At 45.1% G+C, this 24,091-nt stretch overlaps 2 protein-coding genes across 8 annotated transcripts in view; one reads left to right on the forward strand and one right to left on the reverse strand.

The window, feature by feature from the left end:
* fibcd1a (fibrinogen C domain containing 1a) lies at positions 1-21,100 on the reverse strand. 3 transcript variants are annotated; one of them, XM_039620948.1, is made up of 9 exons: positions 21,084-21,100; positions 7,925-8,003; positions 6,226-6,341; positions 5,789-6,149; positions 4,519-4,651; positions 2,068-2,204; positions 1,706-1,802; positions 527-706; positions 1-438 (listed from the first exon to the last, which is right to left on the reverse strand). In XM_039620948.1, the coding sequence occupies exons 2-9, from the start codon at positions 8,000-8,002 to the stop codon at positions 182-184; spliced, it is 1,359 nt and encodes a 452-aa protein (XP_039476882.1). In that variant the 5' UTR covers position 8,003; positions 21,084-21,100; the 3' UTR covers positions 1-181. The 3 variants fall into 3 exon arrangements, with proteins under 3 accessions (XP_039476882.1, XP_039476881.1, XP_031590810.2); XM_039620947.1 differs by lacking the exon at positions 21,084-21,100 and adding an exon at positions 18,555-18,581; XM_031734950.2 differs by lacking the exon at positions 21,084-21,100 and adding an exon at positions 8,963-9,032.
* The window catches only part of LOC116316410 (regulator of G-protein signaling 3-like), a 25,501-nt gene continuing 12,099 nt past the window's right edge, over positions 10,690-24,091 (forward strand). Inside the window, exons 1-11 of one of the 5 annotated variants that reach the window (XM_039620942.1) lie at positions 10,690-10,878; positions 14,025-14,177; positions 14,252-14,459; positions 16,496-16,586; positions 16,658-16,708; positions 17,152-17,210; positions 17,293-17,387; positions 18,457-18,525; positions 19,182-19,260; positions 19,349-19,469; positions 21,217-21,476. In XM_039620942.1, the coding sequence (XP_039476876.1) occupies positions 10,847-10,878; positions 14,025-14,177; positions 14,252-14,459; positions 16,496-16,586; positions 16,658-16,708; positions 17,152-17,210; positions 17,293-17,387; positions 18,457-18,525; positions 19,182-19,260; positions 19,349-19,469; positions 21,217-21,476 (1,218 nt within the window). In that variant the 5' untranslated portion in view covers positions 10,690-10,846. Of the gene's footprint in view, positions 10,879-14,024; positions 14,178-14,251; positions 14,460-16,495; positions 16,587-16,657; positions 16,709-17,151; positions 17,211-17,292; positions 17,388-18,456; positions 18,526-19,181; positions 19,261-19,348; positions 19,470-21,216; positions 21,477-24,091 lie in introns of those variants that run through there. The other 4 variants (XM_039620943.1, XM_039620944.1, XM_039620945.1 and 1 more) reach the window with 4 other exon arrangements.

The following is a 24,091-nucleotide window of genomic DNA, read 5'->3' on the forward strand; positions in this document are numbered from 1 at the left end:
TCTTATCAAATGAGTTTATTGATGAAACAAAAAAGGTAAGCAACACGTCAACGCTCCGTCTACTGTCATTTACAATTGTACTTATGGAGGCAGAGTTTCATACAGACTCTAACCATCTACAGTCAGTCATCAGTACAACACCTCATTGATCAGTAACCAATCACGAGCTCTTGGTCCATGTTCAGGACTCCGGTCTGGGTCGGATCTTCATCTCTGTGAAGCGAAGCGAGTACTGCCAACCAGTCCAGCTGGACCACTCCACACCGTCAGCGTAGGAGGCGTGACCTCCTCTCAGGTACTGCCCATTCAAGTTAGACGTGTGGCAGTTCCGGTACCACCACGCCCCCTGGTAGTACGCTGCACAGTTGTTCTCTGATTGGTCCTGGTCGCGGTCTTTGGTGGTGAACCGCATCCCTGAGTGCTTCAGGAGGGAGTCACCTGCAGAGAAATACCTGGCTGTGTACTGTGCAGTACTGGGCATGGTACTGTGTGGTAATCTGTGGTACTGTGTGTTATCGCATGGTACCTGCAGTCCCGGAGTACCCGTCCACAGTCAGCGGATATCCATCCTCCTCGGGGTTTACAGAGTCTCGACCAATGGAGAATGCAGAGTACTGAGCGAACGCTGTGGCGTTATCGAAGTCTGCCATGTCGATACGCAGCTCGGAACCACCTGACCTGGTGAGCGAGTAGATCCTCTGCAGACCTGAGAGAGACAGCCAGGTGTCACTGTGCTGCTTTTTAAACTGTGTGCTGGACACTGTCTTTGTGAGGACCAGTTTCACGGCTTTAGCACGGGACCCATCAACATTTTCTTACCTGAAGTTCTACTTGGTTACATGACAAAACACAAAAACACCTTTGAACATGTTACTCTCTCCTGAAAGTAGAAAAATAAAGCATAATAACAAAACTTTCCCACCTGACTGTGGGAGAAACCAGGGTAAAGATTGCTGATGTTGCCCAGCTGCGATCAGTTTTATTAGAAACCAGCCCAACCATCATCACTCAAACTGATGACAGCAGGTCCTGAAATTTTGCACAGCTCCTATTACGATGTGTGTTTTTGCCCCAGGCTTGTCAGAGGTGGTTGGGTTAAACCCTTCTTTAATTATTTGGATGTGAAATGACCCGATAAACAACTCAGGACTCAGAAATGTACATAAATGCTAAGAATAAAGAGTTAAACATAAAGAACACCATACTGAGTGAATATACAGGCTGAAGCTTTAATACATTCAGTTTAATGTACTTTTTTGAAGTACCGCTAAGTTTTGTATCGAGTATTTCTGTGTTTAGTGTTTTTTATTTAAATATTTCTCTTTCTCTCCTAATCATCCATTTAAAAATTTTAGTTCTTGTTTTCTCGATTTAAAACATTAATCCAGCTTTCTGAAGTTCTTCTTGGACATTGGTTACTTTTTTATTCAGTTCCAGTCCAGTCCTTGTACCTGACCATGTTTACAGGAATGTTTTCTTTGTTAAGCATCTGAAAAGTATTTCAGGATAATTCTCAAAGAGCTGTGAGCTGACTGCTTCAAATATCTCAGCATGGTGTGCAATGTGAGCTCAAAAAAATCTGAGGCGACTGGATAACAGTGTCCCATTGTTTCAGCTAAGAAGGATAAAGTTCAGGTTCCTGTGTGTGCACTCAGTGAGTAATGGTCCCCACAAACACAGGAAAACCAACGTGTGTGGATCAGACCAAGCCAGTGCTCTCCGGTCGTTGTCCCAAATCCGTCCCTGTAAGCCTCCCATCCTCTGAAAAAGTTCACCGAGCCGTCCTCCCTCCTCTGAATCACCTGTACGCACACACACACACACACACACACACACACACACACACACACACACAGGTGTGAAGCCTCTGACAGGTACATTTTCAGTGTACCTGTCAGTTGTGCTGATAAAATTAATCGGTGTGATTGACGAGGTGTGACAGGATCTCCTGCAGGTCTCCTGTATGCTAAGCTAGTCAAACTGAAGCAGGTGTCTAACAAGCTCAAGCTGACAAACGAATTGGCATCTAGTGTGTGTGTGTGTGTGTGTGTGTGTGTGTGTGTATACCGTCCAGCCTCCTCCATCTGTGCTCATGTCGCAGTAAACCATGAAGCCATTGGGGTCATGGGTTGGAAACACGGAGTAAATGCCGTCCTGAGAGACACCAGATTTCAGGATGTCACTGCAGTCCCTGGGTCTGACAGCTGAGGGACAGGGGAAATGACATCATCAGCAACACAGGTGTGTCTGTGGAGGTCACTCTGTCCACCTGTCAGACACACCTGGACTCAGGTGACAGTTACTTGTCTTCTTTATTTGTGTGTCATTCGTCTGAAATCAACAGGTCTGCATGTACAGTCAGTGATGACTGCTTCACAGGTCAGTTAGTGTGTTAGATATCTGTTATTAGTGCTGGGCGATATGGAAAAAATGTTTATCACGATATGAATTATTTTATATCACGATAACGATATATATCACGATATACCACCTGACCTGTGGTCATCTGGAAAGTATGCAGTCTTTAAACAGCGAGTGGAGAGGGTGCAGTCTTTGTTTTGAGTTACTGTAAAGCATGTCGCAAATCCAGGTGCACGTAAAGCAGCACCATTTTGCGAAACCACAAGACGGAGTTTCTTTGCGAAAAATATCATTTTTTTATACTTTATTTTCTCTTGCATAAAGTTAAGAGTATGTATAGTGAGAAGACAACACTAATATATTTGCACAGGCTATTTAACCCTTTAAGACCTACCATAGAACCAAGTCCGCCAGAGCTTATCTTTACATTTATTTATTTTGAGTGTCTTCATAGTTTTATTTTTGAGATGCACAAATTTTTATATACTACAGGAAAAATGAAAATAAATAAATGCAAATTTGCAAAAACACAGCATGTGCTTCAAAATAAACTATTTACAACAGTGTAATTTGACTTCTAAGCATCCCAGAAACGATACAGAAGAGCATAAAGTCAAACATGACTTTTAAAAATACCAACATAGACTTTGAAGCTTAAAAAACTACATTTTCCGCGAAAATGACATCACTTCCGGTTTCGGACAGGTAATGGCGGACATAAGATAGTTCGCGCTGACTTGAACAGCTGATCGGATCGGCAAAGCCTGTTTCTGGAATATTCTGTTTTTGTTGCTGCAAGTCTGGAATATTATGTTTTTGTTGCTGGAAGTGTTTTTTATGCAATTTTTTGCAAAGCAATATGTGGAAGAAAACCGTGACCTAGGGCAAGCTAATGGAATAAGATGTAAGTACAACTCCTACAGTGTCATATGCAAAAAAAACATTATTGCGCTACCTTACGTGGTTACAGTTCTACAGGGATTTAAAAATAGTTAGGGAAAATGGAGTTGTAAAGGGTTAATGATATATTTTATGTAATAATTTGTAAAATTCGGGTTAGAAACGATATAAACGATAGAAGACAAATGGCACGATAGAAACTTTTCTATCGTCCACACGATATATATCGTCATATCGCCCAGCACTATCTGTTATTATACAAAGGCTCGTCGATAACATGAAGGCTGTACCACAAACACACAAACACGAGGAGGCAGTCTGAGCCAAAAACACACAATCCTGGAGTTTTGGGCTTTTTCTGCCTTTCCTGACTGACACTGTCCCGTCCAGAACTAGTCCCAACAGATTTGTTTTCCCACGTGGACCATTTTGGCTTTTCCTGTACTCGTACACGTGATTTTCATAGTTAATTCAATCCTTATTATTTATTTTACTTTTTAAGTAATTACAGTGAGAAAGGGACGGGGAGGAGAAAAGAGAAGACATAAAGGCTCATTATAACTGAGGACATCACTCAGTAAATATGTGCATTTGTGCTATCACTCTGAAGTGACCGTTTGAGAATTCAGGTTAAAATGTTTTGTGTTCAAAATGTTGCTGTACTGTGAAACTGAACTATATGTCATTCAGAAATGGTTCCTAGATACACTACAAGCTGTTCACCCTGCCTCCCTTGTACAATTCATGCACTTTTCGTGAGTGCATGGGGATCTGCCGCCGTGGGGCCCCTCTGAGGCCCTCCCCAAACCAAGGCCTCCATTCAGGCTCACGCCATCCACCATGATCTACTAGAAATGCTATCAAAGTAAAAATGAGGACGTGGTACAAGCTGGTGATTTGGGACTTTTCTGGAGTGTTGGACTTTTTCTCAGATTTTCAGTAACCAGTCCGCAGACATTTTTTTAGTGTATCTGTTCAGTTACAGATTCTGAAGTTTGAAGGTAAAAACGTTGAAAGTTATTTGTAATATGAAGCTAAAATTTAACTTCATAAAAGTTCAAACCAAAACTTTGTAACAAACATTGGAGACAATCGAGCAGGAAACGTGTAAAAAAAAGCAGATTTCAAATCTAATGAGCCAGCTGGGAAAATGATTGAAATTATTCTGAAATGTAGAACATCTACCTGTGACTCACCTTTGTGTGTGTGTGTGTGTGTGTGTGTGTGTGTGTGTGTGTCTGTGTGTGTGTGTGTTACCTGTGAGAGTGCTGTCTTTGCTCAGCTCACTCTTCAGGCTCTTCAGACTATCTGTCTCCCTCTGCAGGCTGAGCAGAGAATCACTGAAACCTGCCACCAACTTCAACATACCTGAGTGATTATCAGACATCACCTGTACAGGTACACAAAGGGGGAGGGACTGTTTAGTAATATAAAACCAGTAACAACAACCTAGCTTTGCTTTGCTGCCAAAGGAAAGGAGATGACAGTGGACTACAGGTTGACGCCAGCCCCCCCGCTGGTTTCTATAGTGTCCTATGGCCCAAACTACTCTGACTTTATTAAGGCTGTTGTGTTTTTTACATGTTGTAATGCTTTGTATCTTGTTCTTTTCAATCTGAAACAGTCAGTGATCACTGTCGGCCTCTCTTGGTTTTTATTACCACTGTTCATTTTAAAGCTCAGTTTTTAAAACCTTATGCTGTAACTACAGCCCAGCCCATGCAGCAGTATATTAATGACTAACCTGGTATTGTGGATGGATTATCTCAGTTGTTCTCCTGAGTGAAGTTTGGTCCGTTTACAGCATCCTGCCATGCGATTGCATTTGTCCCTAACCATCGGGAACCCTCACGTTAAATTTTATCAAGTGGAAAAAGTTAGCGTTCATCCTCCAGCTTCACTGTGATTATGCTATGCTAACATAGCTGTGTCGCTAGCGGTCACGTAGCACATCATTATATAGCAGCTAGCCCAACTTCAGTAACCCTACAAACGTCACTGCTGTTTAGTTTTCTGTCTTCATTTATGTTGGAAGTGATAGCAGAGCTGTACGTTTGAATGTTTCAGAAATCTCTCAGTCAGAACATGCTATATCATGTTTAGGTGGAAGCTAGCGAGCTAACTTCCTGCTAACTTCTAACTCTGTTAAATTTAATAAATCCTGTTTTCATGGATGCCTGGATGTTAAACTTGATAGTTACACCTGGTAAAGCAGCAACGCTGATCATTTTATTAAAGATGAAAGAATTTAGACAGTTTTTAACTCTCAGTGATGCTGCAGTGTTCCTTTGACTTTGGCACAGTTTGGAGCTGGAAACGGCTAATGATGTCAGACTTAAAGACCGGATTATGTATTCTTTTGTAATCCATATGTATCTATATCACCATGACAGATGCCTCATTTGTGTACAAACTTGATATTTTGATATCGTATCAGTTTCTCTTTCATCTAACTTAAATTAAATTACATTTCACTCTCTTCCATTCCTATTTCATGCATTTAATTACATTTTAATTTGATTCGTACCTTGACGATGCGGCTCTGTTCACTCTGCAGTCTGTCCAGTCGTTGGTCCAGAACACCTTGGCCTCTTTTCAGCGAATCAGCTTCCAGTCTCAGGTTGTGGGTGTGGCCTAATAACACCTTTAGCTCCTCCTCCAGCTTCTGGACAAATCCGTGGTCCTGCCAATTATCTGCATTATAATTGGTCAGAGCCCGCAGCAGCGAGCTCTGCAGCACCTCCCATCGGAGGAAGTGCTCACTAAAGTCCGGACAGTTTGGGTCCAGGAAGATGCTGATTGGCTCTCCGTCTGCAACACGTGACACTGTCACCAGGGGCCCAGACTCTTTGGGATTGGTTGAAACCACAGATGAGGACACTTCCCCCCTGTAACCATGACAATCCCAGATTTATATTTAGACAGGCAGAAGGGCGGAAAGAGAGACATGTACAGGTGTGTTACCTGCTGATGAAGGGTAGAGGATAGTGGTTCAGGTACAAGATGGCGACTGTTGCTGCGACAATGACTGCGATGATGACCAACGTGCCACCAGACCATAACAGGAAGCTGCACACCTTCTGCGAACACACACACACACACAAACGTTAAGTTACAGCTAGCTGTTGATAGATAGCTTGTAACATTACCTGATAACGTAATTTGGATCAGCACTGAGTGTTGTGATGATTTCTGATATGAGGTTCAGTTCTATGGTGGTCATCGCAGAGTGTGCACAGGTCAAGTGCCACTATGACCCTCCAGAAAATAACGAGGCCAGGGGATGATCTGCTCTTTAATGGCAGATTTAGTGTGGGCGTGGGTATGTGTGTGTGTGTGTGTGTGTGGTTCAGTCTTATGGACGCACACTCTCAATGAACCCACATAAACTGCTCCCGAGCATAACTTGTGATTCACACTGCCTCCATGAACACCATTTTTCATCCCAGTCAAAGCATTACTCACAAAACGGCCGCGCCCTCTAGTGGCGAGGCAGAAAACTGAATCACAGTCCTACCTTCAGAACACAGAGTTTGTAAGAGTTTACCAACCTCACCCTCTAAGGAGGGTCCATATTAGCAGAAAGCTAGCATTAGCAACATTAGCCACAAGATGACGGCTCAGGGTCATGTGATGCTAAAAACCGAACCATCTCACCAGGAACTGAATCTCCTGTTGCTGGATTGTGATTGGATGTTACTAATTAGTAGGTATCTGTGGGTTTGTGTGATGAAATCTGACAACCAGGCTAGTTAGCATTAGCTGGTAGGCAGAGGTGGGTAGTAACTAATTACATTTACTCAGTTACATTTATTTGAGTAAGTTTTTAGAAAAAAATTACTTTTAGGAGTAGTTTTACTAGACTGTACTTTTTACTTTTACTTGAGTAATATTATTATGAAGTATCACTACTCTTATTCTTGCTACTCAGTGTGAGTAACGTCAGCAAATAAGTAATAAACACGTTTTAACCAAAAATGCAGGTGACAGACACAAACCTGCAGGTTAGAAGTCAGACTTGTTGTCTTAATGTTACTCTATCTGCTGTGACATTTGCAGAAGTAATATATAAATACTGGGGTAGATAATGTCTACCTACCCTAATATTTATTTTTTCTGCTTAGATTTATTATTTTTATGTTGCTTTTCAGTCTTTAAAATGTGTCTGTCTGATTATCTCATTGTTAAACATTAAATCAGATGTTATGATCAGTTACTGAGTATTCAAGTAGCCTTTTTTACTAAATACTTTTTCACTCTTACTTGAGTAATTTCTTGGACGGCTACTTTTTACTTTTACTTGAGTAAAACCATGTTGTGATAGCGCTACAGTTACTTGAGTACAATGTTTTGGCTACTCTGCCCACCTCTGCCGGTAGTTTATTACTCTCTCATAGTAATAAACGCTCCGGGTTAGGGCAGTGTGTTTTATGTGCAGCTTCCTGTCAGAGCATGTGTGAAGGTTAGAAATGGCGTGAAGATCGCCTCAGAGTAAATCCTGTATGCTTCTGCAGGGTGTAATCTGCAGTAAAGCCGACATATGCTGAAGATTACTCCTGCGCTGATCTGACAGTTTAACTCCAGATTAACACGACTTAACTCTGCGCGGCTCTCTCCTGTCTGAGCCAACGCAGCTAGCTGCTAACGGCTAACGTGGAGATACCTTGTGCTTGTTTGGCCGCTTGCTGTCGAGCTCTGAGCTGCTGTTGTTCATGATGGTCCACCGATCATTCAGCATCATCCTAAAACACAAACAGTCTGAGGTTATTCCTCCCCTTACCTCCTCAGTGACCCCTTCCTGACCCCTGACCCCTGTGCAGCTCCTTTACGGTGTCCCCAGAACTTCATCGGTGACTTCACTGAACTCTAAACCTCAAACCTTTCCTTAGACACCTGCCCATTACCGGATATAACCTCAGCAGTGACAGACCCCTAACACTTGACCTCTGTAGTGACGTGTCAGACCTCCTGACCTCTGACCCTTTTAGGGTATTTACGATGGCACCATAACTGGTTCATTAGCAGCAGATCCTCCTCAGTGACATCCTGAACCTGTGCTAGGAAACCAGCTGCTCACTTGGCGGGTTGTCCTTGTTTTCCACTGACGTGTTGCCAGTGCCCAACCTCAAACCTGTGCAGGTGTTTCCACTAAACAAAGCCTGTTGGTTGTGTTGTTGTGTTGACACAGCACCAAACATTTTGACAGATTTTAGTGTCAGTGAGAAGCTAATAGAGGAAACATATTCGTCCCAAACACTTGTGTCTCAGCTGGTCTTTAAAGGCGGCATGTTGGAGAACAAAGTTCAGAGGTCATCTTTGCTTTAATCCAGCAGATCAACATCAACTTTAAACATGTCACTGTGACAGCACAGCCTCACGCCTGAGCTCTGAAGCCTGAAACGTTCATGAATATGCATCAAAAACCAGCTGATGCTATTTGTTCAAACAGAAAACAGAACAATAAAATCGAATTAACATCATTCATCCCCAAAGTTGGTAAAATCACGAGTTCTAGCAGCAAAACATGAAACAACCAGAACATAAAGAAACATAACAGCTCCATGAAGAAGCATGACACACAAACAGAAGCTCAAACATTTCATAAATATAAATGCTCTAATGTGAATCCACAGTCTGAGTTTTTAACCCATGACCCGCTGACCATGTGATCGCACGTTGATATCAGTAATCAATAACTCACCTGTTGGCCGCCAAAATTCAAAAATTCAAAATTCAAATCACTGTAAACTTTATTGCCTCTCTGCTCGACGACGCCTGGCACATTCTGTCATCCTCAGAGAGAGAGAGAGACCATCTGCCAGTGGGCGAGCAAGAGGACAAGCGAGGGCAAGAGAGAGAGAGACCATCTGCTGCCAAGAGGAGTGAGAGGCCCTGGCTCAGAGAGAGAGAGAGATGATCTGATGGGCTTTACCGGCTGGAGTCGGTCACAGCGCCACCTCAGGACTGAAGTGTGATTGCAGCTCACGCTCTGAGCACGCTCAGTGTGAACCAACACACGACACACAGTTTCTTTATTTCCATTCTTATTGTTGGACTCTGAGAGCAGCTTAGCATGAGTCACAGTTCAAAATAATGCTTCTTTCTGTGACACCGAGCCCTGCTGCAGCCCTCAGTCTGAAGCAGGCTTTATTAAAAACAAGACCACATTAGAAACAGGATAGAAATACAATAAAAGAGTCTCAGCCGAACCCTGTTTTTAAACGGGTGCATGCCGTTGGCTCAGTGAAGCCTTCATCTCAAAGAAGATTCGTGATCGAAGACAGCATGCTGCAGCGTGTCGGGATAAGAACGAGACTTTAACGGGAACCTGGGAGTCAGTGGAAGGAGAATAAAGCTCATGTGAGCAGGTTTGGAGCCTGCTTTGGGACGTGACAGAGATGATTTCAGACCACGTGTTCCTGAAAACAAAGAAACAAGAACAAGAAACAGATGTTATATGTAAACCAGACGGCATGAACTCTGACTGATGCTAGTTCACAGATAAGCATGGCCTCGGTCTTACTGGGACTTTAAGTGCAGGACAGTCACTCTGTAAACTGGGTTAAACAGACACAGAGTGGAGTGTTTATCCAGTCGTCCAACTGAATGTGATCAGCACAGAAAGGACAGAGACTGAATGATGCTTCTTTGGTTATATGTGCGAACACGTTAGCATGTCTGCTCACTGTACCAAACTGAACGTTGCATCAGGGGACCCGCTCTCTGTAACATCATCCAGACGCTACACTGTGACAGCTGGGACAAACTGAGCGTCCAGAGGTGCCGTGTGCGGCTGAGATGTGGGGTGATCCTCCGGTGGACACCGAGCTCCTCATTATGTTTGAAATGAACCGCAGACGCGTTTGTTTCCTCCTCCTGCAGCCATCCGAGTGTGCTGACCTCTGACCTCTGAGCTCCACATTCTTCTTAGAAAGTTCATTACTGGGAACTCATTGAACTCATTGGCGTGTCCACAGATTTCAGGTCATGTGGTTAATTTCCTCCCTCTGACATATTGTGGTTACTGTGTTAATCACATGCTGCACTCTGATTGGAGGAGCTGCTTCCACATGTTGACACCCGGGGGGGTTAATGACTAACATGTGTGTGCGTGTGTGTGTACAGCAGGAAGTAATGTGACATTAAATGTGAATTTCACCTCAACCACACAGGAAATCAGGCAGGGCCCTCCAAAGTAAAACTCTGTTCCTGTGACTCAGGCTCTAAAGCCACGGCTGCACATTATAAACTCTTGACACTGAGCTGCTCTGATTGGACAGACTCGTGCTCTTCTACATGTTTGAAAAGGAGGAGAGGGATGTTTCCAGTAGAGCAGGTTGAGCAGGAGCTTTCATTCTGAAAGAACAGACAGGAAGCAGGTGGGTATGCTTGCTGGAAGCTGACAAGGTTAAAATTCTAAGCCGTTTGAATTTTTTTCCTTCAGAGAAGCTGAAGAAACAAACAGAGATAAAGAGGAGAGACGTTGGACTGCTGCTGGCTCTGGAGGTCAGTCGTTAGGGTTAGTTAGCTGGTTACACAGTTGGATAGTCAGGTCGGTTAGCTGTAGAGTTTGTATGTTGGACGGATGGACTCGGCTTCTCTCTGCAGCAGAAAAAGGTGAGACTGAACCTCAACATTAGGAATATTGTAACTTGAAAGGGCTCCAGGGGAAAAACCCCCCAAAAGAAATGAAAAAGAAAGACAAAAATTCAGATTTGGTGAGCGAAGAATCCAAACTGCTCTGAAGTTACCTCGATGAGACGTGAACAAAGTTGGTCGTATAGAAAACGCAGGCTGAACCCTGGAGTTACTTTCTCAGTCCACCTTATATGAAATGTATCTTTCCAATCAGTTTCCTGCAGGAGTACGATATCCTGCCGATGTTTTATATCTGACCTATCCGCCATTTAGCAATGAAGCAATTAGTTTGCCCAGACTTGTAGTATAACGATGCCAGGTTCCCATCTGTTGTCCTATGTGCATAAAACGTGTTTAGCAAAGAAACAGAAATCCAGACTCTGAGAAACATCCCCCCCAGCACAGGGCACATGCTAACCTCTGTGAACATCTGACCTGAATTAGAGAAGATGGCGTGCAGCTCTACACACATCCTGTTGGCTCACGAACCAGTGGAAAGAACATGACTGACCCTAGTAAAGCTCAGGAACCTAATACAGAGTACAAACAATGTAAAGTACATCCATATACATGTACACACACACAGGTCATTCTTATACAAACCTCCATATATGCCTGGATACACCAGCCTTCTGCTCATTATCCTGTGAATGTTAAAGAGATCCATTTAAAAACACGGCTTGCTTGCAGCTATACCAGCCTGAGATATTAAATTCACCTACACCTGATGAGCTCTCAGCTGACCGTGAAGAAGCTGACCCACCGGTGTCTCTCCTCTTTCATTCTGCTGGCTGCCCTAAGCTCCGTCTGTTTGAAAACTTTGTGATAACGGTCCACGGCCGAGTAGACTGAGTCGGATCAGCCGGGCCGATCCTGTGAGCTGCTCGATGACAAGGGTCGAGGTAAACTGGTCCCTTCAGAAGCCTGACCCTAACCTAATGGCAGAATAGCTTGTGACAAAAGACCGAAACACACACACACACACACACACACACACACACACACACACACACACACACACACACACACACACACACACACACACACACACACACACACACACACACACACACACACACACACACACACAGGCTTTTCCTGTATTTGGGGTCTGACTTGTGTTTCCACCCTTTGCAGCGGTCCCACAGCTTTGTGGAAAAAGATAAATAGATAATATAAGACTATAGTGTATATATAGAGAGACTATAAGGATAAATAAACGTAAGACTTCATCTTGATCACCAAAGAAGCTGCTGGACTGCATTGGGCCGTTGCTGATTTATCCTCACTCCATCCTGCCGTCTCTCCCTGTGCATGAACCCGTTTACACCTCTGGTTAGTCCAGTGCCAAAAGTCCTCGAGTTGACATCATCTCGGAGGAGAGGACAGTAGCATCGTCCTCCTGCCATGCAGCATTGTTAGAGGAATGGTCGGTAACAGCAGGGATAATACAAGCCCTGATATCTGCCATTAATAAAACATCTGAATACGTTTTCACTCATCGCTTTCGATGCTTCACGAGGAGCAGCAGTAGGTGAATCTAGAACAGAGTTAAATCAAATATGAGGTCTGTGCCTGTTATTACAGAAATACTTTACTGTTACAGCCTTCTGATAATTTAACAAAGATTATCCATCAAACAGCACCTGGACGCTTTTCCCATTTCCTCTTTGCTCTTCTGCACACCTGAGCTCTCTGCTGGTGTTATTCAGCCAGGCTTAAGGTTTGTTCGAGGAGCAAGTGCACCAAGGATTTCCAAGCAGTTTGGATTAAACATTTAATAAGTCATCAGTGTTAAAGTGGATGGACCCATCAAAAAGTAATGCATGGTTACAGTTTGGTAAGAACAAACAGTAAAACAGTGAAATGTGGACTATGTAACTGAGGTAATCGTGTAAGCGCAGGTGTGACAGAGGAAACTCAAATATTACACGTGTGTGTCAACATCACAGACCACTGGACAGCACAAGATCCCAAGTGTGTCCACGTTCATATGTTGGGTCTGACTGAACAAGATTAAAACAGCCTTTTACGAGCGATGCCAACCACATGTAGAGTGAAAAAGCTTTAAAAGGTCTTTAGTCAGGAGTGTGTTTGAGCAGCAAAGCTGAATATTACAATCTCCCAGAATTAAAACACTGTCGTACCTCTACATAGCTCCTGACAGGAAGTCTTGGATAAAATCCTTGTTTTGTTTCGGTGGTTGCCACACAGTGCAGGAGTAACCAGCTGATTTCAAACAACTGCAGTTCAAAGCTGGAGTAAACATCAGCTGTTAGGTGCTGACGGTGGAGATCGTGGCTAAGCTCCACCCTGACTGGCTGTCCGAGCTCAGGTAGTGACAGTCTGGAGGGACAAGGTCAGAAAACAGGCGTAACTTCTGTCACCAGAAGAAAATCCAGACACTGAGAGGTGAAGAAGCCAGTCTCATTTGCTCATTTCACAGCCCACCCAGCTCCAACTATCTGTGTGGGAACCTGCGCTGGGGAAAGTTATGGGCACTGTAACCAAATATAATGATTAACTGCACTCAGAATAAAACCAGTAGAAAAGTTACAGACTGACATGATTTGAGAGCCGTTTGTGCAGACTGAGTGGAACGAACGGGGCAAGGTGGGGAAACAGCAGCTGCCTCAGACGCATGCAGCTTGGTAACAGCTCAGGTGTGTGTGTGTGTGTGTGTGTGTGTGTGTGTTAATCCTCCTCGTTAGTCTTAATCAGCGTCACGTCAGCCAGAGCTCATCTGTTCTGGTTTGAGCTCAGTTAAATGATGGGTGGAGGTTCTTTAAATACTCTGGGTGTAGTAGTAGTAGTTTTTACACCTACTAGTAGTTTTCCCTCGAGCCATGCCAAGTGTTTCTAGGGAAATGATCTTCACCTCGTTACTTCAGGCCGACCATCACTTATTTCTTTTTTTCTTTAAACAGTTTTCGTTGTCAGACTTTTTGTAAAATTTTGCTTTTCTTGCCGTCCCTGTCCTCAAGCACATTTGCTTAACTTCCTTCACCGTTTCCTCCATGCTATGGTCAACATGTTTCCTTATACGGAGCAATGGGACCCTGAGAATGATTGTGATTGGCCAACAGGTGGATGGTGGTTTGAATCGTCTCTGCTGTCTCCTGTAGGCCCTGTGATGGAGCTGTGCTCCACCCGCACCAGGAGGCCCAGCAGCCATTCAGGAAGAGGGGGGAGGGAAAGAAGAGGAGAAGGAGAGGAGACTGTAAGGAGAACAGAGACCCTCGGGATAATCTGCAGAGGAAGAGGAGGGACCGGAGAGGGTGAGGAGGTCACAAAGAATCACCAATCAGTCATTGATCGATCACTGCAGACTCTAACAGCCTGACTCTCACAGGGCTCAGACCAGAAACCAGTCCACACCTACTTCTGTTTTTCGGTGTGGTAGTGAGATCCAGTCCTGCAGAGCCGAAGTCCGAGTGGCTCTAATCAGGAAGACCCGGATCCAAACTGGGTCGAGCGGATTGGACCTGGTTCAGGGTCTGACTGAGCCACAGCGGGACCAGCAACCAGCCCGGAGCACATGGGTCAGAACCCTGCCCGAGGTGGGTCTGTGAGGGTTCAGGGTCTGTCCAGGACTTCCTCTCACTACGGTACCCAGAGTTCATAGCACCGCAACATTAAACACAAGGTTACCATGGAAACGTAAACTCAAACTTAGCAGAAACAACAAAATGAAGGTTTACAGCAGGCGTGTCCAAAGTCCGGCGGTCCAGTTTTAATTGGCCCGCAAGTAATCTTATAAATAGAGTATGGCCCGCACTTCAACTTTTGCTTGAGTGTATTGCACTTCTTAGTTCTTAGTTTTAACACCAGGGGGAGCTGCTGCTGATCAAGGCAGTTGCTCCACCAAAAAGGACAATCACAGAAGAAATTTACCCCCAAGTTACCAAACATGGCAGAACCAAAGAAGCCAAAGGTCGAGTGAATATTTCTTCAAAGAATTCAAGGGGAAGTGTGTCTGTTTGATCTGCACTGAAACTGTGGCAGTTATGAAAGAGTATAATGTACGTCGTCATTATGAAACCAAACATCAGGCCTATGCATCCTACACTGGTGCTGAGCGAGAGCAGAAAGTAAAGCAAAGGGTAGCTCTCCTGCAGGGTCAGCAACAGTATTTTTTTTTTTCGTGCTCAAATTGTCCAGATAAAGGCTCCAATAGCAGCTATGAGGTCGCCCAACTCATGGCAAGACATGGCAAGCCTTTTTCAGATGGAGACCTCATAAAACACGGCCTCGTTAAAGTCACCGAAATAATGTGCGCGGAAACAGTGCAGGACTTCAACGTCAGCATGTCCAGAAATACAGTTGTGCCACGCATTGAAGACTGTCAGCCAACATTAAACTGCAGCTGTCTGATAAAGCTGTGCTTTTGATTTTTACTCCATCGCATGCGATGAGAGCACCGTTGCCACAGACACCGCACAGCTGCTAATGTTTTTTGCGGGGAGTGGACGAGAGCACGAGCGCTTTAGGTGAGTAAAAATATATTCCACAGTACCCGTGTGTTAATAAGCATGCATGTGCAGGTACACATGCTTCAAATATCAATAATGCGCATCAATTCTGTCACTACCCTGCTTTTGCGCACCACTTTCTTATATGCGTTTTTCTTGTTAACACACAGAGTACACACCGCTGTGCACAGCGCACGCACACGCAAAGTCAGCTGATCTCATCTGATGCAGATCTGCTCCTCGATCAAGTGACATTTGTCCGGATTTTTGCCACGAGTGGCGTCGGACCAGCACCGCAGCTGGATGGCCCGATTTACATACCCAGCGCAGCTGATACTCCAGAATAATTTACTAAAATTATATGGACTCATGTTATTAAGTCCAGTTCAGTCTGTTAATGTTGATAATCGTTTCAAATGAACGTTAATAGGTGTGTTGCTAAGCCTAAGAACTTAAATAACAAGCTTGAAATGTCCCCGTCCCATTTTCCCCTTTATTGTTTTTTCTCTGTGCTGTAAATCTTCTGTCCAAGAAGAAATCTGCTGCTGTTCTGAGAATGAGCTACCAAAGCTTTTTCTGAATAAATCAATAAAGATCCATTTATGGAAAGCTGTGATGAAGGCAGTTTTGTCTTTAATTCAACAATATAACACATTTGACCACTTTTAAGTGATTTTTAATACAGTAAAGTTAAGGTTATATACCTAATTTCTAGTAAGTGGCCCAGCCCCTCCTATATTTTTATGTATGTGGCCCTCAGCGAAAAAAGTTTGGACACCCCTGGTTTACAGGAAACTTCAGAGTTCATGTTTGTTCTGATTACTTCTTAAAAATGAAAGTAAGTGAAAGTAAATGGAAGCAGTTGCCATGACAACGCAGTAATTCTATATATCTGTCTGGTCCTTCGCAGTGGCGTCGTCACCTCTCCTGTCATCACAGTTTGTATCTTTGTTTTTATTCTTACTGTGCTGCACGGTTCAGCATCTGCTCTGCAAAAGGTGGCAGTCAGGAAGCACGGGGCTTCCTCGTTGGTTTCTGGGAAATTTGTAGAGCTCTGATTGGCTGCAAAGGGTCAGTAAGAATAAAGCGAGACCAGCTCAGAATGATCCATGTTCTGATCCCAGGTTAGACCCAGGTCCGGGTCCGCGGGAAGCATTCCTGAGACCAGGACAAGAAGGAGGAAGAAGGTCCAGCCGTCTGCATTCAGAGGCAGAGGTGCGATCAATCGATCAATGATCGATCGATTTAAGTCTGCGACTGACTACAGCTGTCTCCTTTCTCTGTAGGTCAGCTGCGACTGTCAGTCACCAGAGAGCTGCAACAGCTGATCATTCACAGTAAGTGCTGCAGCAGCCAATCAGAGGAGACCTTCTAACAGTTAGGATAGAATAGAATAAACGTTAAAGCGCAGGTAGAACCTCAGAGTAGACCAGTAAAAAGTCAGAGTAAGGGCCCTGTGGACGATGGGTGGATAAGCAAAGACTCAGAGTCAGGCTTACAGAAGAGTTCAAACTCTGAGTGGTTGATCAGCTAAAAACAAAGATGGCTGCCTCTCCTACTCTTAGAGGTTCTCTGACAGATTCACATGTAGAGTTTGTGTTTATGGAAATAAATATTATCCCGTAATAAATCAGGCGTTCTGCTGCCGGGCTGAACAGTAACTGCGCTGCTGTCGGCGCGTTGTGGAAGTGACTCTGCTTCCTGTCCTGGAGCTCAGTGTTCCAATGATCAGTCGGTTCATCCATCTTCGTTTGGTCAGCCTGTTCTCTTCTGTCTGCAGTCCATGAGGCCAGAGGGCTGATGGGAAAATCCCAGAGATCATGTGACTCCTATGCGAAGGTGAGGATGTGATGTCAGTAAGTTGATCAGCTGCTGCTGCGACAGTCAAATATCAAAGACCTGTTTGTGCATGTGTTCACAGCTGGCCGTGACCTCTGACCTGCACCGCAGCATCAGGATTAAAACTGACACGGTCTACAACAACAAGAACCCGAAATATGAGCGCCGCTTTAAGCTGTGAGTCGCACAAAGTTTTCTAATCGACACTTGTAGAGACAGCGTTGGGACTCAGCACGCCTTCGACTGTGCTGTGAGAGTTTGCTGCAGGAGTTCCAGTCCGGGGTCAGACTGGAAATGAACTTTCATTGAAAGCCGTGGCCTGCGCACACATCCCTGGGGGGCACCGGTGCTGATCATCAGTGCAGATGATGTGACACTGCCAATCCTAGTTTACACAATATAGTCCTCATGGTGGCCGCACAGGTGTCAGTACCTAATAATCATGTACAGCGCTGTGCTCACCCACCTGAGGCTCATCTCCCAACATGTCAGCACTGCCAGATGCATTTACGTGTTGCCTGTGAGAGGGGGCGACATTGAGCCTGGTAATCGTCTGCACATGCATGGATACTACATTGTGGTTATCATGGATTAAGTGGAATCATATACAGCATCAACACCTGTCTGCACTCCTGGATGAAGGAAAATATAACTACTAACCAAGCGGTCAGTTCTAAAACACCCTCCACCCACCTCCATCAACACCACCATGGAGACAGCAGAATGTGGCTGTGCTCCTGAGCTCCTCGTGGAGCTCCTCAAACCCTTGACAGCCGTGGCAGTCGAGGGTTTGTACGTGGCAGCTTTGCAGGCTCAAGCTCAGTTTTTCTGACAGGGACGAGGAGACGGTCAGACGTGCTTTCATCTCCTCGCGTTTGGATGTTTGCATCCGTTAGTAAGCAGAGTTCAAAGTGCAGCCAGACGGACAGAGAGCATGTCCTCTGGCTGCGGCTGCTCTTCATCACTTACCTGTTCTTTTATTGCTTAAAGTCGATTCAAACGCTTCAGACTGAAGTCTGGACTCACACTGAAGCGCATCGCTGACCTCTGACCCCAGGCTGCTTGGGCACTGTAGCGTGTATCAGAATTGCATATCCTGTTTCTTCTTCCTGTGGAGAGCCTGCTTAAATGAGTGATGGACCTGATTCAAGCCGCGTGCCTCAGGTTGGACACATGTGGTTTACACTGTTTGCATTTCCATTGTGTTTACAGTGTGTGTGTGTGTGTGTGTGTGTGTGTGTCTCAGGTGGATCAGAGAAGAGCTCATCCCGAGCAGGTTGCTGGTTTCAGTGTTCAGACGACCTGCTGACAACAGGTGAGTGATGACATCACTCTGACTCTCACCTGTTGAGCTGCTGATGATTGCAGCTCTCTTCAGGCTGGATGTCCACACATGTTGCAGTTCACACTCTGGCCTGATGGTGGCAGTGGGGCTCATGTGGTACACTTTTTTAAACGCTTTGAGGGAACATGATGAAAAGTTCAGACTCAGCCCGATTTGAGGTTTCAACATCCAGACTGGAGGAAGAGCTCAGCTACAATGCTGCAGGTACCTGCACAGGTGTGGGTCATTCCTTTTCATGGTCACAACATCCAGCCAGAGAAGAAGAATCTCCAGGAGGAAGACACCTCATTACCTGAGCATGAAGAGAAGAACCACAAATGCAGGAGGTTCAGAAAGCTTACAGAAACAGGCCGAGCTGCTCTGTCCTCTGATCCAGAACACTTTATTAATCCCAAAGGAAATGATGCGGCCTCCGTTGCTCCAAGACGATAAGAACAAGAACCGACTGAACTTAAATAATACAAAATATTCTGAAAGTTACAAAATATAAGAAATAGCTCTAATACATGCAGAATACCACAGAGATGAAATCTGTATGACTGACTGAGAAAACTGAGGATCTGAAGCATGCAAACACAGAGCACAGACTCTCTGGACTGAAGGTGGTGCTTTGTCTTACTCATCAGGTGTGTCCGTCTCCTCAGGCGCAGTCAGCTGATTGGCTGTATGAGCTTCGGGATTGGCTCTCTCATCTCATCCTGTGAGGTGAGTTAAAGTAATCGCAGCAGAGAATCTCGCACTGATTGTTTATACACTTTCTAACATGATGGCTCCGCCTCCTCTGGAATGACAGCCTCTCAATGGTTGGTTCTACCTCTTGGCGGAGGAGTATGGGTGGAGCAAACACCTGAGAGTGACATCACACAGAGGCAAACCAACAAGAAGCTCTGAAGAGGCAGGAGTGGACATCAGAGGTAAGGATTGGCTCCTCTGTGGTCATGTGACCCCAGTGATTGTGAAACAAGAATCACTTTCCGAAAGTCAGGGGGAGGAGCTTCACAGTGACCTGTCTGATGATGTCATTCTGTTACAGGTGAGTCAGCTGACAGGTGTTGTGAATCCCATAATTTATTTATATAGCACTTTAAAAAAACAACATGGCCGACCAAAAGTGCTGTACAGGAGAAATATTAGAAAATACAAAAGAATAATAAATACAATAAATAAACAACAATAAAATAACAGTGTCAGTCAAAGGCCAGTGAGTTTTTACTCTGGATTTAAAAACCAGCACCGATGTAGACGGCCTAACATGAAGACGAAGATCGCTACAAGCTTCGGGGCCACATCAGAGAATGCTCGGTCTCTTAGTCTACATTCACACTGCAGGTCTTATTGCTCAATTCCAATTTTTTGATCAAATCCGATTTTTTTTGTCTGCTTGTTCACACTACAAATAAAATGCGACAGCAAACGCGCTCTAGTGTGAACGCTCAAAGCGGCCCGCATGCGCAAAAGAAGACGTCACACACAACGCGCTCTGTTTAGACCCAGACCAAACAGTGTTGTTTGACTGATGGCCTTAATATAAAGACTTGTTTCGTACTCTACGTTTCCCAATTTTGCTTTAAGTTATAGTTATTTTGTTATTTACATATGGCCTAATAATTATCCTTATTGCAGTTTTAGAGAGGAGCGGTGCTTCAAAGGATAATCTGCAGATTTGGGGACTGAGTGATCCATGAAGCACCTGGAGAGGAAATATTACTCCAACAGGAAAGGCGTGATGGCCTGCCTGATTGGAGAGGTTAAAGGTCAGCTCAACTGTGACCGGTCTGCTGTTAAAGTCTGATCTGCGTGTTTGATGTTTGGCAAATGTGGTGGCGTGAGGTCTTCATCTAACGTAATGTTTCATTTTTTTTTATACAGCGCCAAATCACAGTAGCCGTCGCCTCAAGGCGCTTTATGCTGTAAGGTAGATCCAACAATGATACAGTCAGTGAAGACTGTCAGCTACGCTCCAACAGGCGTAGCTAAGGGAGGGTGCAGGGTCACCTGATCCAGCACCAACTGCTTTATCAAGAAGGGACACTTGAATCCTAAAAGTTGAGACGGTGTCTGTCTGCTGAGTCCAGACTGGGTCTGCAGCAGAGCGCCGTGAACGCTGAGGGCAGCTGCTCGCCCGTGTGTGGATCCATACATTCGTCTATTTATAGAGGCTGGGGGGCTGATATAGATTAAAAGTGACTCCTGCTCTCTCACTCATCCCCAGGGGTCCGCATGGTTACCATGGTAATGACAAGCAGCCCACTAACCATGTGACCCTCACAATACCTCTGTGCTCATGTCCCTCAGCCCTCTCTCTCTCTCTCTCTGACATCATACTGAGGGCTGACTGTGGTTCGCCGGGCTGCACAGAGCGAGTGCGGGACCACAGAAGAAGAAGCAGCTTCAGTCTGCCTGCAGCAGCTGTTTGTTGTTTAGCCCCTTTCTGTGTCACATGATACTTTTTGTTGGTCTTGAGGTCAAATCCTGCAGTGTGGCAGCAGCTTTGTGAGCCTGGGCATACCTGTTTACCTGAGGTGTACCTGGGTCTCTGCTGGTCTCCTGAGCACGCTCAGTCTGCTCCGAGGACAGCCGAGATGTTCTGGAAGAGTGCGGCGTGGTCGTGGGATGATGCAGCAGGTGATGATGATGATGATGGTGGTTATCTGCTTGCAGCAGACCTTCGGAGGACTCCGGACTCCACCCCTGATTCTGACCTGAACCACATCGTTGATGCGGCTGCCTCCACCGGTGCGTCCACGGCCAGCCTGACAAAGTCCACCTCCAAGAGTGCCACCAGCACCAGCGGGCCAAAAGACCTGATCTCCAGCCTCCACTCCGAGGTCACCAGCTACAGCAGCCACGCCGCAACACTGTACACCAACACCAACCAGCAGTATGCTGCCCAAGATGGCAGTGCTATACAGCGAATGGAGGTGAGTCAGCGTACATGCACACACGCCGCTAAACATGCACCAGGAGGAGGTGGAGGTGCGATGTTCACAGCGACCACATCTCCTTCTGTTCCTGAAGGTAAAACAAAAGACAACCAAGAAGTTGGTTAGTCACCAGAGAATAACTGTAACTTTAGTTTGGTTTATCTCTTCGACAGTGTGTGAAGGCTGCAGTTCCTCTACCGTCCAGCAGAGGCAGCACTGAGTTAGTCCCAATCAGTGTTGGTCAAGTTACTTGAGAAAAGTAATTAGTAACTAATTAGTTACTTATTTTCAAAAGTAATTAGTTACTTAGTTACATAGTTACTTTTCAAAAACATGATACACACCCTGAATATGTAATAAAGCAACAGACCTTTCAGCCCAATTCTACTTTTTCTGCATAATCATCATATAAAACTGAATCAAATGAAAAACTTTTTGTTAGTTTTATTAGTTTTAATCTTTTAACTTTATGCATCAAGCAAAAATTAAACTCTATGTAACACAGAAATGTGTTTAACATTTAGATTTGAAGTTTAATTTTTCGCTGTAGAAAGACGTTTTCTTCCCACGCAGAACATACAGCGGACGCTGATGTTTGTGTCAATTTTTACAGAATCAAACTCAAAGTAATGTGATTACTTCCAAGCCTTAAACGCTGCATGGTCATACTCTCTCCATCACTCCATGTTATCCATTGTTGATCTGCACACGTCTGTTACCACGGACACCACACGCTCGGACGCCATCGTCATGAGACACTCACAAACAACATCAGGGTTTAGTAACGCAGCGTGCTTACAGGAAAGTAACAGTAATCTAATTACTTTTTTGCAATGGTAATCCCTTTACTCGTTCCTTTAAAAAGTAATTGGATTACAGTAACGTGTTAGTTGTAATGCGTTACTGCCCATCTCTGGTCCCAGTAGACTGGTGTGATACAAAAACTGGTTTGGTCTCTATCAGTAACCTCCTCCTTCATTACAACTGTACGGGTAGAGAACGTGTTCAAAGTTTGCATTATTAGGGGCGTGGCATCTTAAACTGACAGGTGGATGGTGACACAGGCGGCTGTAGCTGCTAGCTGTTTGCTAGCTCCACCTGACCTCCACCTCTGGACCGTGTTTGTGCTGTTGGAGCCTTTTGGAGCTTTTTAATGACATCATGTGACCAATAATATGGCTGCTGTGAGGTCAGTGTACTAACAGAGCGCCCAAGAAGGCGGCGCTTCAGTTTCGGTGAGTGAAATTCAAGGATTTTGATAGGCTTTTACTAATTAACAGTAAGATGCTCCCCACAGTCTAGTACAGTTAGGATTAGCTGATAACAAAGCACCCTGCCCTCTCGTCCAAATATGGTCACTTCCTGAAAGAAGACCCGACATGTCTCTGTTGGGTCTTCAGAAGTGACTTACAGTGAAACCAGCTGCTGATGGAGCGTGTCCTGCTCAGAGAGGATGAATAATGCTGACAGAGAGAGGTTATTCTGAGCATCGCGGTCCTGTTTGCTCCGACTGCTTGCAGGCTCCTCGTGTTTTACTGTTTTTCTGAGAGGCTCATCAAACATTCACGTGTGATGAATTATGGAGTGAAGCTGCTTCTGTAACCGTCACAACCTGCTCTCTGACCCCAGCCTCAGAAACATGAGGTCCAACACTGGCAGAGTGTGTCCTCCGTCACTGTTCCTGTGCAGAGCAACCAGGAGAGCCATGCTCCAGCTCTCAGGTGTTTGTAGGTGTTTGTACACGTTTGCTGGTGTTTACAGGTGTTTGTGGGTGTTTCAGGCAGACTTCAGAGGACTCGCATTCAGATTCAGGAGCCTGGGAAAACATTAATGAGTCACAGCCCTCACAAACACACGTCAGCCCGAGTGTGTGTGCTCAGGAAGTGTGTGCGTTTTATCACAGGGACACATCCACTGTTTTTGTGTGCCTGAGTGTGTGAGTTTCCTGCTATTATTCTGTGTGCTGGTTCCCACACACACACATCCAGTTCACCTCTGAGCCTCTGCTACGCGCTCACACGGGTTTACCTGGATCGGCGCGCTGGACTCGGACCCCGTGAAACCTGGTCCGGATCTTCGTCCTGGTTTGGTTCAGCTCTGCTGAGGACCACTTGGTGGATCTACAGGATTCGAACTCTGACCTGCTGCCATGCACACCATCCACCGTCTGTGTCGCGTCTGCATTGGACAGAACCTGCCTCAGGTCTAAAGCTATGATTATTGATTCCATCGATCAGTCTTGACCTCTGTGCTTATTGACGATGCTGACTGGGACGTTTCATGCATCACAGCAGCTTTGAGACCAAAACCGTTTCAGGTTCTTGGATCCAGGTCAGCACAGTTTTCTTTGTTTCTGTCCGTTTAAAAGAGTGTGACAGATAATCGGTATTCAATACCACCAATCGCAGAAAGCTCTGTTCGCCACAAAAACGGCAGAAAGCAAACTGCTTTTGTGATTGGCTGTGCAGTTTGATGTCACGCCTGGATGTGTGTCATGTTCCTGGGAAAAGCTCCACAGTGTCCTGTGTTGTGTGTGTGTGCTGTGTAACCTGAGCGTCTCGGGTGCTGGTTTCGGGTCTCACTGAATGAAACAGGAAGTTCGTTCTGTTAGA

Source organism: Oreochromis aureus, linkage group 12, assembly GCF_013358895.1.
Source record: "Oreochromis aureus strain Israel breed Guangdong linkage group 12, ZZ_aureus, whole genome shotgun sequence".
NCBI lineage: Eukaryota > Metazoa > Chordata > Actinopteri > Cichliformes > Cichlidae > Oreochromis > Oreochromis aureus.